The following is a 12245-nucleotide window of genomic DNA, read 5'->3' as shown; positions in this document are numbered from 1 at the left end:
TCATTATCAGCGTTGGATCTGAGATTATATTCCACCTCTCTGATGCGTCCAGATAATCTCTGATTGATGTTCATCTTTGATTGTAGTCCATCAAATACACGTAGAATATAATGTGACGTATTCAGACATTCAAGAAACTGAAGTAGGACAGAATAATTCTGATAAACATTAAGATTATAACCTGGCATGGCTAAAGTAGAACTAATACTGTACATCTGCTTTCCAGGCCAGTGTGTCATTACATTACATTATTTTATTAGTAGAGTCAGTCGGTGCAATAAGGAGGATACTGAAGAAACCGAAACTAACAAAAACAATAGGATGATTACTTTGTTCAAACGTGTAAAAAAATAACTGCATCATACCTTTCAAATGGATCAGGAAGTGCAATTAGGAATTTTAAATATAAATAATAAAACTTGATGTTGCTTAGAGCACAAAACATAGATTTAGCTTCAATAGATCTGCCCTTATAAACTGGACTCATTGATGTGACACCCAATGTAGAATTTTATTCTGGAATGGTACAGCTTTGGAAAAAATTAAGAGCCCACTTAAAATGATCAATTTCTCTGATTTTACTATTTATAGGTAAATGCTGGAGTAAAATTAACATTGTTCTTTTATTCTATGAACTATTAACATCATGTCTCTGAAATTCCAAGCAAAAAGTTTATATACATTTGCAGAAAATGGGAAATGGTCAAAATAACGAAAAAGATGCAGCGCTTTCAGACACCAAATACTGCAAAGAAAACAAATTAATATTCATTTAGAAACAACAACACTAATGTTTTAACTCAGAAACCAACATTTTTTAGTGGAATAACCAGGAGGTTTCAGTGCACTGGGCTCTTCGATTTTTTAAATTCCAGAGGTGCATATTTAAACTTAGCTATATCTTCAGTATACCTACACATTAACTGTTAAGATAGATATCAGAGTCACAATGTGCTGCTTCCAGCCTCCTGTCTCCTCATTGTTCCCTCTTACAGCAGCCACACACTGCCTCCTTTGCCTTCAGCGTTTCTGCTCTCAGCCTGCAGAGCTCCAACCTCAGCATCTCTGAAGTAGCACATTTTTCACATCAGTCTGTTGTCATTTCGCATACATCTGTTAGCTTTAACCACAGACACCAGTATCTGGTGGCCGTTCTGATCCAACAGTTCCTGGGCTCTCTCTCTCTCTCTCTCTCTCTCTCTCTCTCTGTGTGTGAAAAACACTCCTCTCCAACTGCAGCGTGCCAAGTCCCAGGAGGCTGTCACTTTCAGGAGAAACACGTCTGGGGGGCCGACAGAACTACATCTAAAGTCACTCAAACCGCATGTGACTGCCATTCTAACATTTAGTCGAACAGCCGCTGAATGTCTAACCTCTTTCTGATTGTGCTTCTACTTTAATACACGACTCCCCAGAGAAGCGAGTCCTTGTCGCCAGAGAGGCAGCACGGCGAGAAAGGTGAGCGCCGCACACGTTTGAACTCACGCAACGTCCGTTTCATGAGGTTACGGCCGCAGTGGCGTCTTCTGCTTACCTTGGAAGATAGCGGCGTTCTGGATGATGAGGCGTTTGAGATGAGCGCTGACAACCTGCAGCCCTGACTCCATGTTGCTGCGTGCAGCCACCTGATACCGCTCCTCCATCTTCTTGGAACAGCAGGTCGGGCCTTTGGTTTGGCAAACCTGCAGATCTCCACCTGGCAGTGAACCAGCAGAGACAGGATGAGCAGAGGGAAGGAGCTGCAGAGCCACTCTTTGTTTTAATTTTTATTCCAAGACAGAAGCCTCTTACAGCTCAAACACACACAACAACAACAACAACAAAAAAGACTCTGCATCATCCTCTGCAAGCTAAATGTAGAAAATGTAATTTTCCACACATTCTGCACCCTTAATTAGTGTATTATTTCTGTGTACAGGCCGTGTTATCCGGCAAAGCCGAAATCAAAAATAAATTGTGGTTTGAAAATGAGTAATTTTGATGCACAGTCATGCAACACAGAAATGTTTTCCAGCTCGGTTTGGTCGACTGAAAACCTTTTCACCACTCAAGGACACACTTGATCAAAAAAAAGTCATTTTAGGCACAAGTGTCGGGAAGAGAAGATTTCAGTATGTTTGATACAGAAAATAGCCAAGCAAGGAAACGACATCGGTCCATCTGAATGTGGAAACTATTCACACAGATAAGTAATTAGACTCCTGGAGCTTTTATGAACGAAACAGATGTCTTACTAAAACGTAAGAGGGACTCTTCATTGGACTGATGTAGCTGTAAGAAACCAGATAATCGGCACTTTCACAGAAGAGTAATTAACATGTTTGTGCACAGACATAATGACCAAACGGGTAGAAATGATCAGATAATAGGATCTAATGCATTCTGACAGATCTAAATCATTTCTTCTTTTGTCCTGTTGCTCTATGATCTCAACATTTCATTCAACTGGAAACAGAAAAGAATAAACAAATCCAAACCAGTTCAGGAAGTCAAAGTGGATGCGAGTCCCTGAACTTTTCTCCACAAGTCGAGGGGGTTGGCGACTGTCTCTGTCAAGCCGAAGACCAAACATGTAAGACCAACAGTACCTTGTAAAAGTAACCACAGCAACCGATTGTTTTCACATTTTATCACATCTCTGCCATAAACTACAAATGGTTCATTGGGATGTTTTTTGTGAGTTGGAATAAACACAACAGAAAGGTCAGAGACAAGTTGTGGAGAATCTTGGTGAGGCTGTGGCACAACTCTGAGCCTGCAAAGAAAGAAAAACACACCGACAACTGGAACAGGGAGGAAGAATGGATCTGTTCCACAGACCACAACACTCAACGTCTACAAACTGTTAAGACTTGAGCGTTTGTGATGTGATTATTTCAGTCACACACCTTCATGAGGTTTCATATTCTAATGAATAGAAAAATCTTTTAAAATAGGAACTCATTCCAAGTTTCTGACCACTTACATCCAGTTGTGCTGATCGTAGCCTTTCACTGGCGACACTGACGAATCTGAGGAGTGCCGACTCTTTACCAGGCTAGGCAACATCTAAAATACCTCTAGTGGGTTCTGGTTTTTCCCAGTGAGACAGGCACCCAAACCGCATTAAACGACTTCGTTCTATCCTGTAAACAGAGGCTGTACTCCCAGCTCCATCCTATCTCTAGGTTGAGTCTTCATTAAGAGGAATGGCCGGGATTTCATTCTTTCTGTCAAGATCCTTATCCTCTCAGGTGAGGGCCAGACATTGGATGGTCCAATAAATCGAGATCTTTGCTTTTTGGCTCAGTTTTTTCTCCACCACAACAGACCAGAGCAGCACTTGCATTACTTCAGACGCAGCCCCAATCCGTCTGTTTGACTCCGGTTCCATCCTACCATCCTCTGTGATACTTTAACTCCTCCTCATGAGGCAGAGACTATAATCCTCAACGCAGAGGGAGCAGTCCATTTATTTCCAGGTCAGATCAATGGTCTCAACCTTCCAGGAACCGACTCTTATCCACCTCTCAGCTACGAAGTGCTCCAATGTACGCTGGAGGCCTTGGTCTGGAGACACGAACAGAACCACATCTTCAAAAAGCGAAGACGGGTCCCCATACCCGTCACCGTCCTCTCTGTCGATACAAACTGAGATCTTGTACAAACACTTAATCACTTAAGGAACTTGGCCCACATTTTAGATCTTGACTCGAGTATGTTTGCGTGAGCAAGTTCCAAAACTTTAGCTTAGATGATTAGGAACAATTGGAAGAAAGATACGAGGTCATCTGCCGTTACTGTTTTAACAAGACTTAAGGTGATTTCAAGTCTAGTGCTTATATAAGATGTACTTATCTGGTAAGTCACCTGTGACTTTATAATCATGGCGCATCAGAACTAGGTTCAACTCAGGAGGAGCAAGGGAAAAATGTGTTAAACAAAACACATGTGTAATACAATGTGTAATAAAACACAATTATTACACAATCTGACAATAACAAAAACAGAACAAAATAGTCAATGTTTTCTTTTACTAGTCCTGAGTCAAGTCAGTCAAGTTCAAGAGTTTTTTTTTTCCTTTGATTTGTTTTCAGTTCAGTTCAGTTTTCAGATCTGAATGTTATACGGTAGCTACCGGGTTAGTGTTAATATGTGCAATGCCACCGATCAAGAGGATCAGAAGAAGATTCTTCTTTGGCATCGTAGTGGACACAATGTGAATCCGCTTTCTGGATCCTGGCTCGCCGTTCTTCTCGCGTTGTCTCTCAACACAAAAAACAGCCTGCATATGGCAGAAACATCTTTCACTATTGTGTCATAAACAGTTCTAGGTCACTTCAGTGAAAGTTTATCTCTTCACTCCGTGTAGATAAAATTATCACCAGCTGCGATAAATAATTTTGTCTTTTAGCTCAACAAAACGTCACAACTTTATTTACTGAATTGGCATCAATATATTTTTTTCAGCACTCTTAAATCCCGTACAGTGGAATAAATGACTCACTGTCACTAAATACGTCATCAGCATTTCAAAAAGAAAAGGCGCCGGAAGCATCCCTAATTCACATACAAAATTTTGTTGTAGAGAATATACATTCTTACCCATAAACAAGTATCTCCGATTGTTTTTTTTTTCTTCTTTTAACATTGAAACTATAAAATTAAATTATAATATAACTTTTAATACATAACAGCAAAATATTAGCTTGTGGCTAATCGATATCCAACGAAGCTAATTATAGCACAGAACTCACCGGAGATTCGCAGCAAGAAAAAAAAATGTAATCTCAAAAACAACTTTCTTCCGGGTGCAGGTACACAGGAATCAAAAATCAACCACTGATGAAAACTAATTCTTGAAAAATATTGAAAATAAAACTGCTTTGTCAATAAAATGACTACAAAAACGTTTTTTTTTTCTTTCTTCTTCTTCTTCTGGTTGTTCTAGCACATATCACTGTAGCTTTAGACTACTTTGAGACCATTTACTCCCACCTATCGGCAATGTGGTGTATTACAACATTCGTTAAAATAACATGGGTTACACTTAGATTGACCAACACGTTCTGGTCTCATTCACCGCCACCAAAACCTTTTGCACACTTAACATCTGCGCAGGATATCGCCATATCCACCTTATAACGATTAGGTGGATACTAAACTATAATGGTCACAGAGAAAGTTGGAAGTCTTGGACTTAACTCAACTGACTTCTTTGCAGGATTTCCCAATGATACAATTATCTAATGGTTGTTTATGACAAAACATTATAGAATGCACATTTTTGAGCCTTTACTATAAGGTCGTCTTGGAGCAAAGCTGTTACCAAAGTTTGATGCTAGTCTGGGCCCATAAAAGGTAGAAAAAGTGATCAGTTCCTTCTGTTCCAATGGGGGATTCACTTCAGCTTTTGTCGTACGCAGTACCCAGGCAGTGCTGACGTCAGTGAAAGAAATGTTGCTGGATTTCAGAGTCCTGGGTTTTGGAGTGATAGTTTTACAACAATAATTTCTGTGACACCATGTTAAAGATGCTTTTTCAGAACACAGGCAGCAAGTTCCCTTCTTTCACCTGTTGTGTACACCGACGCATACAAAGAGACGCAAGTAGGACTGAAGCACCCAGTTTGGAAAACAAAAAGGAGTTCCAGTGAAAATGCTTCCCTTCAGTGCCTCCCCCTTCATGCCATGCAGCTGCCTGCAGATCAGTGGAGGCCGCAGTAATAATGTGCCAAGCTGCGTTGACGAGTTGTTTGCAGGATTGGCTCTTGAGAGGCATCAGTGACAAGGGGTCTGATTGATGGTTCGGTAAACAAACGTCAGGGGAGTCTGCCAGCTTCCATGCGGGATGTGCAGGATAAAGAGACAGAAGAAGAAAGATTAATTTGGAAGTTGGATTCTGAGTAGGGGGATGGTGGGGCATGGCGGGTGCATGGGTGGGGGGTCTCAGAATGCGAATGCATCAGAAAATGCCTGATAGCTTGCGTGTCAAAAAATAGGGAGGCGTCTTTTGTCAAGTTGGAGGGTTTATCTTAACGACAAAGGAGATTCTGTTGGTGTGACTCCCTGAGATCTTCAGATAATAGAAACAGTGCAGACAAAGAAAGTTCATCTACCTGGAGATGCAACAATGTGACAGACTGGATGATTAATAAGTGTGGAATCAAACAGAGGACAGCTTCTGTAAACTGCTGACAGCCATCGAGGTTTAGGGGTGCAGCCTAATGAGCAAAAGAGGCAATAAAGCTGTCAAACGGCACCTTTTGTATGCAAACTGACGGGCTTAATATCTCAAATCAATACCAACAAAAGACTCCTGACAGATAAGATCAAGTTAATTTCAGACTGCGGGGTAGAATTATTAAACTTTTACGTGAGGTGAGCCTGGTCGCAGCGGAGAGGAGACGGGGATTTGGCAATTATTTCCAGCAAAACAGACAGATTCATCTGTGCGTTTTGTCGTGCTGCGGATGATAAATGTGTTTCATTACACAAGTTCCACAGCAGTGAGAGGGAAAGGGACAGGATTCCCACTGGAGTTTCACAAATAATAAAATCACACCGTCTAAATATAAAGCCTTTCTTGTGACTGACAGATCAGTTGGGAATAAGCTTCCTCCGTCTCTCCTTTCGCTCAAGGCTCAGCTTTGGTTCTCCTCCTGCTGCTGTTCGTTGTCTTTTTTTAAAACTTTTTTCTCTTTCAGCTGTGCAGTTTGGTACTGAACTTGTTTTCACTTCTCCCACCTTGAGTTTAACAGCTACTGGGCACTGGAAGCAGCTTTCTATCAGCCTGTTATTGGTTACTCACGTTTGTGTGTGCAGGTGTGTGTATGAATACTGGTTTTTGTTGCCTCCTCAGGACTTTTTATGGTGTAACATCCAACCGCCTCGAGACTGATTGGACTTATGGACCAAAGTTCAAACCTGATGCAATAGAACATCATGTTTTACTTTAGGACAAAGCTAAGGTGTGAATTGACTAGAAATGTCTGGAATCTGACATATAAAAATGTGGAATTTCATAGAACTTGGTCCTTTGTGTATTTGCTGTAACAAACCTCCAAAAGTCCAAAAGACCTTTCATTGACATACACAGTGAGAGGTGAAAGAGCAATAATGCAGAACAGGTCTTGTCTGCTGTGGTTGCTCAGCTCTTCCTCAGCCCTCTCATAAAGACTTGAATGCAGCATAAATCTATTTATTAGTAACTAAGACTTGCAAAGTGGCTCATTTATGACACAGGAAAACAGCTCTGATGATAAGTCTTGTCCAACAGCAACATGTTCCGATCCAAATGGTAAACTAGTTTCCTCTCATTACAGGAAGGAAACAAGCCAGCAGTTTACAGAAATGGTACCATTTCTGTAAACTCTTGCCTTAACAGAGATCCTGAAATGACCTTTTTAGCCGTATATGCTGAGTCAGATTGCCATTTAGTGATAAATGATGAAGATACTCATATTTTAGGTGACATATTGTTCCAGATAAAAAAGCTTATTAAAACCAAGTTAGCCCTGTGTTAGACTGAAGAACAGCCTCCAGAAACTCCAAAGGATGATATCCGATGGGGAAAGAAGAAGACTTTTCTCTGCACAAATGCCTCCTGACCCTCATTATTGCAGTGCAAATTAGAACACCTTTACAAAATTTTACATTCTACAAAAGTGCAGTTTCTTGACTTGCATGTGAAATTTATGTGGTACTATTCTTACAACAAAAATTGGGAGAAATATCTGACAGGAGCTTTACAAAAAACTAACCAGTTAAGTTATTTTCCTATTAGCCTTTTGAACTTGATTATGTTAACTATCTAATGAGATACTTTTAAAGGTTAAAGAATGAGCCCAAAGCCCAAGCCCCACAACAAGAAGTGCTGCTTTTGGGTTATGAGTTATAAGATAAGATTTGGTTTGAGTGTAGGTTAGGTTTAGTCATGCACCTGTGATGTTTAGATATAGGGAAACGGTCAGGCTTAGGTTACAGAAAATAATTAAAAATGAATAGAAGTCAATGCAAAGTCCCTGTGAAGATAGAAAGACATTCTATGTGTGTGTTTGTGTGGGTGTGCGCGCGCGAGACTGTGATGGACAATTCTGTTAAACAAACTAAAGAAGGACAAAGATCCAGGCCAGGAGCAATTTGCATGTAAATTCCCCCATCATACAACCTTGAGGCGACACCTTCGAGTCATTACATGCATTCCATCAATACCCTGCAAGGTGTCAGTGTTGGACTGTTTCCCATGCAGAGCAGCTGCCAGTATACAGGCACCTTGCAAAAGTATGAAAACCCCTTGAATTTATCTGAATTTTGGCAGAAAATGCTGAAATGTATGTTGTACTTCCACAACATACAACAGTATTTAAGACAATGACAGACTAAATACTGAATTCATTTAATAGGCTAATTTTAAAAACATTTTTGACGCATGTTTTTATGTGCAAAAAATAAAAACAAAGTCACATTTTCTTTCCACTTTACAATCATGCACTACTTTGTGTTGGTCATATTGTAATGAATAGAAATTCTTGAATGTAATGAGACAAAATATGAGAGAGCATTAATTCTTTGTCACATGAAAGCCAAGAAATCTGTAATCAATTGAGATTTCAGTCTTCATTACTTTGTAATGAATGTAGTTCTGAAACTTTGTCTCCAATTTCTGCTTACAGTTCCTTCCTAAAGCATCCATGCAACTGAAGTTTACTCATCAACCTGAATGCAACATGTCACCTGCCAGCAAAACCACAACCCTTACTATAAAGTCCAAACTTCAATTGAATGGTTTAGATAACATATTCAGATGTTTAAGATGTCTAGTCAAAGCAAGATTATTATAGATAATAAACTAGCAAATACACTAAACTCTAAAACTAGCTGCATTAGATGAATAAAAAGTCACAACAAAATAAAACTAAACCATCATAAGCCCAAAACTATTATAACCCTGATTCAAAGCCCAGATGAGAATAGATGCTCTCCATCCAATCTCATCTTGGGTTATTTTGCAAAGAAGAAAGAGAAATAATTTTAGTCTATAGTTCCAGAAAGCTGGTAGAGAAAGTTTAGAGCTCTGACTTCAGCAAAAGTTGGTTATTGAAAAAAAAAAAACCCTGACTCATTAAGGCTGCGTACATACTTTTATTTTATTTTTTTAAAGTTGAAAACCATATATCCTTTTCCCACTGCATCAAAGCTACACACTTTGTGCCAGTTTAACACTTAAAATACCCGTAAAATACACTGAAGTTTGTGGTCGTGACATGAATATGAAAACTAAAATCAAGATGCATCAATGCAGGCCACTATATTGTGATTTAAAACACAGTCTCCGTCCGACCATCCCTCGCCGCTTCCCTCTGTGGCTGAAATGTTCATTTTGGATGCGGACAGAAGGAGCTTAAAAAGTCCAGTGTACACACACACAGGCAAGACGAGTCCGTCTCCTCTCATCTTTTAACAAGCTCGGGGACTCCGAGTCAGGGGAGCGGGGGCATCCACAAATACAGTACGTGTCTAGGTTTTCCAGCACCAATTAGGAAGCCGTGGCCATGCAAGTTTAATGACAGAGAGCAGAGGAAGAAAAACAAGTGGTATTAAGATATAGAATATGCTAAAAGCCGTTCATTATGAGCATAAATTATACAGCAGCTCCCAGTGTAGAGGGGAGAAAACACGTGGGAAACTGTAGCTGCCTCTGCGGGGGCAAATAAGTCAGTGTCACTTTGTAGAGACAATAAGTGAAACAAAGCAATTTAGAGCCAACCAAAGGAATGCGAATATCATTACCTACTGGGGATTGCCATTGTTTCTTTGGAGTGGGGAGGGGGGTTTGAGTATTTTTGGAGCTTTGTTCTCTGTTCTAGTTTAGTCATTTGATGAAGCAACAATTTGAAAGCTGGAAGCCCGAATGTGAAAGAGTTTCTTTATTTATTTTTTTTTGCGCAAACACAAAACAATGAGGCGGTAAACAGCAGCTTGCCTTCATTAAAGGAAAAAGTGAAAATGCAGTTAAATTAGGGTTTAATTAGTCATCAAGAGCTGCAGCTGCACCTCAGAGTCGTGTCCACTGGTGTCTTTTAGACAGCAGAGCTATTTGAAATTTTATTACTTTGGTAACCAGTCTTAAAGGGGCAGTGTTTGCAAAAAATACTTTTTTGAGCTTTAAGTCAGGTTATAATGTTATTCCCTCATCAAAAACACACCTGGAGTGTTGCTTTGATTCTTTTATGCATGTTTGAGAAATCCTTTAATCTCCATGGTAACCATTCAGCTGTGCAAAACACCTGGATGGAGCTAGCTCCACCTCGGAGGTCCAGCACCTCCTTCGAGGTGCAGTTTCCAAGATTATGCCTCACAGAGAAGCCCCACTTGGCTCCTTCAGACTAACCAGAAGCAATTAGCAAACACCTGACAGAACTACACATCTGCTGAGCTCATTATACGAGTTACTTCTCAGTGAAATGCTGGTAAAAACTTTGTTAGAGGGTTAATAGAGGAGCCATGTTGTGATGGTGGAGCTTCAGAAAGAATAGGAGTTTCTTAAAGAAACAGAGGCCCAATTTAAAGGGACTAAATTAATTTAAGTTAAATTTGATACATATGACATTTTTTAAACAACTGAAGGCAACAAAATTAACCAACTGTACTCTAAAATGGCACTGATATGATATATGTATCGCAGTTTTGAGTATTGGTCAATACCAATTGTGACCTGATATGACATCAGCATAAATCATACACACCTTTATTACTTATTTCATAGAGTGAAATGCTGAAACAGGCTTCATCAAGTCATATTACTCAAACAGAAAACAACTAACCCTTTTATTATGAACCAGTGGGTTTGGGAGCGGGATACAAGATGTGTGGCAGTACTCCCACAGCTGCACTGGGTTTTGTTTCTTTGATGCTGTTGCACTGCATTCGCTTGTCTTGAATCACACTGGTGGAAACAGCAAACTTTTGTTTTTTAAGAGGTTGGGGGAAGTTTCACCCTCAGGCGCTACATATATTACATTTCTGATTCGCTTTCCTGCGGACATGGCTGTGAGTCAGCTCCAGCTACTCTGTACTGATACAGGCCCACTTCTCATTTCCTCTATTGCTCATATCATCCTCACTGTCACATCTTTAACCTTTGACCTGCAGCACTGAGAATGAGCTGCAGGTCAAAGTGGGAACACTTTCCACATTGATGCATATGGGGACACTTTCCATATGAACAACAAACTGATGTTTCTACTGGCAGAAATGACAAAGAAGACGACAGGAAGTGGTAGCATGGTGTGTTTTTTTAATGACATTGTGTGAATCGACTTCTTCACGTAATTTTAATTGTTTCTTTGATGGAAACACCTCAACTGCAAAATTGTGTTTTGTTCCCCCAGATTAGAAGAGCATCGACAAAGTTTTGTGCACATTTGTAAACACAGCTAGTGTATTGTGTTCATAACTATCTGTATGAATCTTTGGGTTGTCTGGTTCATACAAACATATAAACCTGACAGATTAGCCATCTATGGGAAAAAATAAAATCATGAATTTCTAATTAGACAACATAGTTGTACTGCTGACTCTGCCTAAATCTGCAGTTTGGCCAGTTAAACAGCTTGGTTCTTTCTTAAAGACTTAAAGTCTTAATGCCCTGCTAAAACATTTTAGTTAAACATTAGCCGGAAATCATCAGCAAATATATTACTGCCAATGTAAAAATTCAATGAGCAAATCTCATGGTGGTAAATTTGCAATAACAATAAATGCTTTATATACTCTGTAACTCTAGTCAAATCAATGCTCATGCTGGCAGGATAAATATGTGTCTCATTCCAACTTTGTCACAGTTCCAGGTGCTCTAAATTAGTGAGACACAAAATATTGACATCAGAATTGGCCAAAGTTAGTCTTTAGCATATTATATCAGATAAGTACAATTAGATCGATATTAATAACCTAGATTTATTTCCATCTTGTTGCCAATTGTGTGTTTTTCTACAGTTGGCAAACCGTAAGGAAAAAAAAGTTTGTAATATCAATAAATATTGAATATCGGCCATAGCAGTGATATTGTTATTGCTTAACTTTTATATTGGTGCATTGCTACTCTAAATTTTTTAATAATTGTTCAGACTGCTGATAACAGTCATCACCTTCCTTAACTCCTACAATGGCATTAGCCTGGTTAAGGAAGGTAACAGTGAGCAAACTGTGGTAATAAAACGATCCTGACCCGCTGCAATAATTAATCAGCGAATTCTGTTTATA

General features: G+C 39.6%; 1 protein-coding gene across 1 annotated transcript in view; it reads right to left on the bottom strand.

The window, feature by feature from the left end:
• The window catches only part of gpc3 (glypican 3), a 96723-nt gene extending 95036 nt beyond the window's left edge, over nucleotides 1-1687 (bottom strand). The window contains exon 1 of the mRNA XM_088009779.1: nucleotides 1535-1687. Coding sequence (XP_087865905.1) covers nucleotides 1535-1643 — 109 coding nt within the window. The 5' untranslated portion in view covers nucleotides 1644-1687. The remainder of the gene's footprint in view (nucleotides 1-1534) is intronic.
• Between the last annotated feature and the right edge of the window lie 10558 nt (nucleotides 1688-12245).

The sequence above is a fragment of the Poecilia mexicana genome, unplaced genomic scaffold (genome assembly GCF_051168715.1).
Source record: "Poecilia mexicana isolate PSO_F unplaced genomic scaffold, ASM5116871v1 scaffold_10, whole genome shotgun sequence".
NCBI lineage: Eukaryota > Metazoa > Chordata > Actinopteri > Cyprinodontiformes > Poeciliidae > Poecilia > Poecilia mexicana.
Note: the sequence above shows the minus strand (reverse complement) of the source record. Positions and strands in the feature narration are given on the sequence as shown.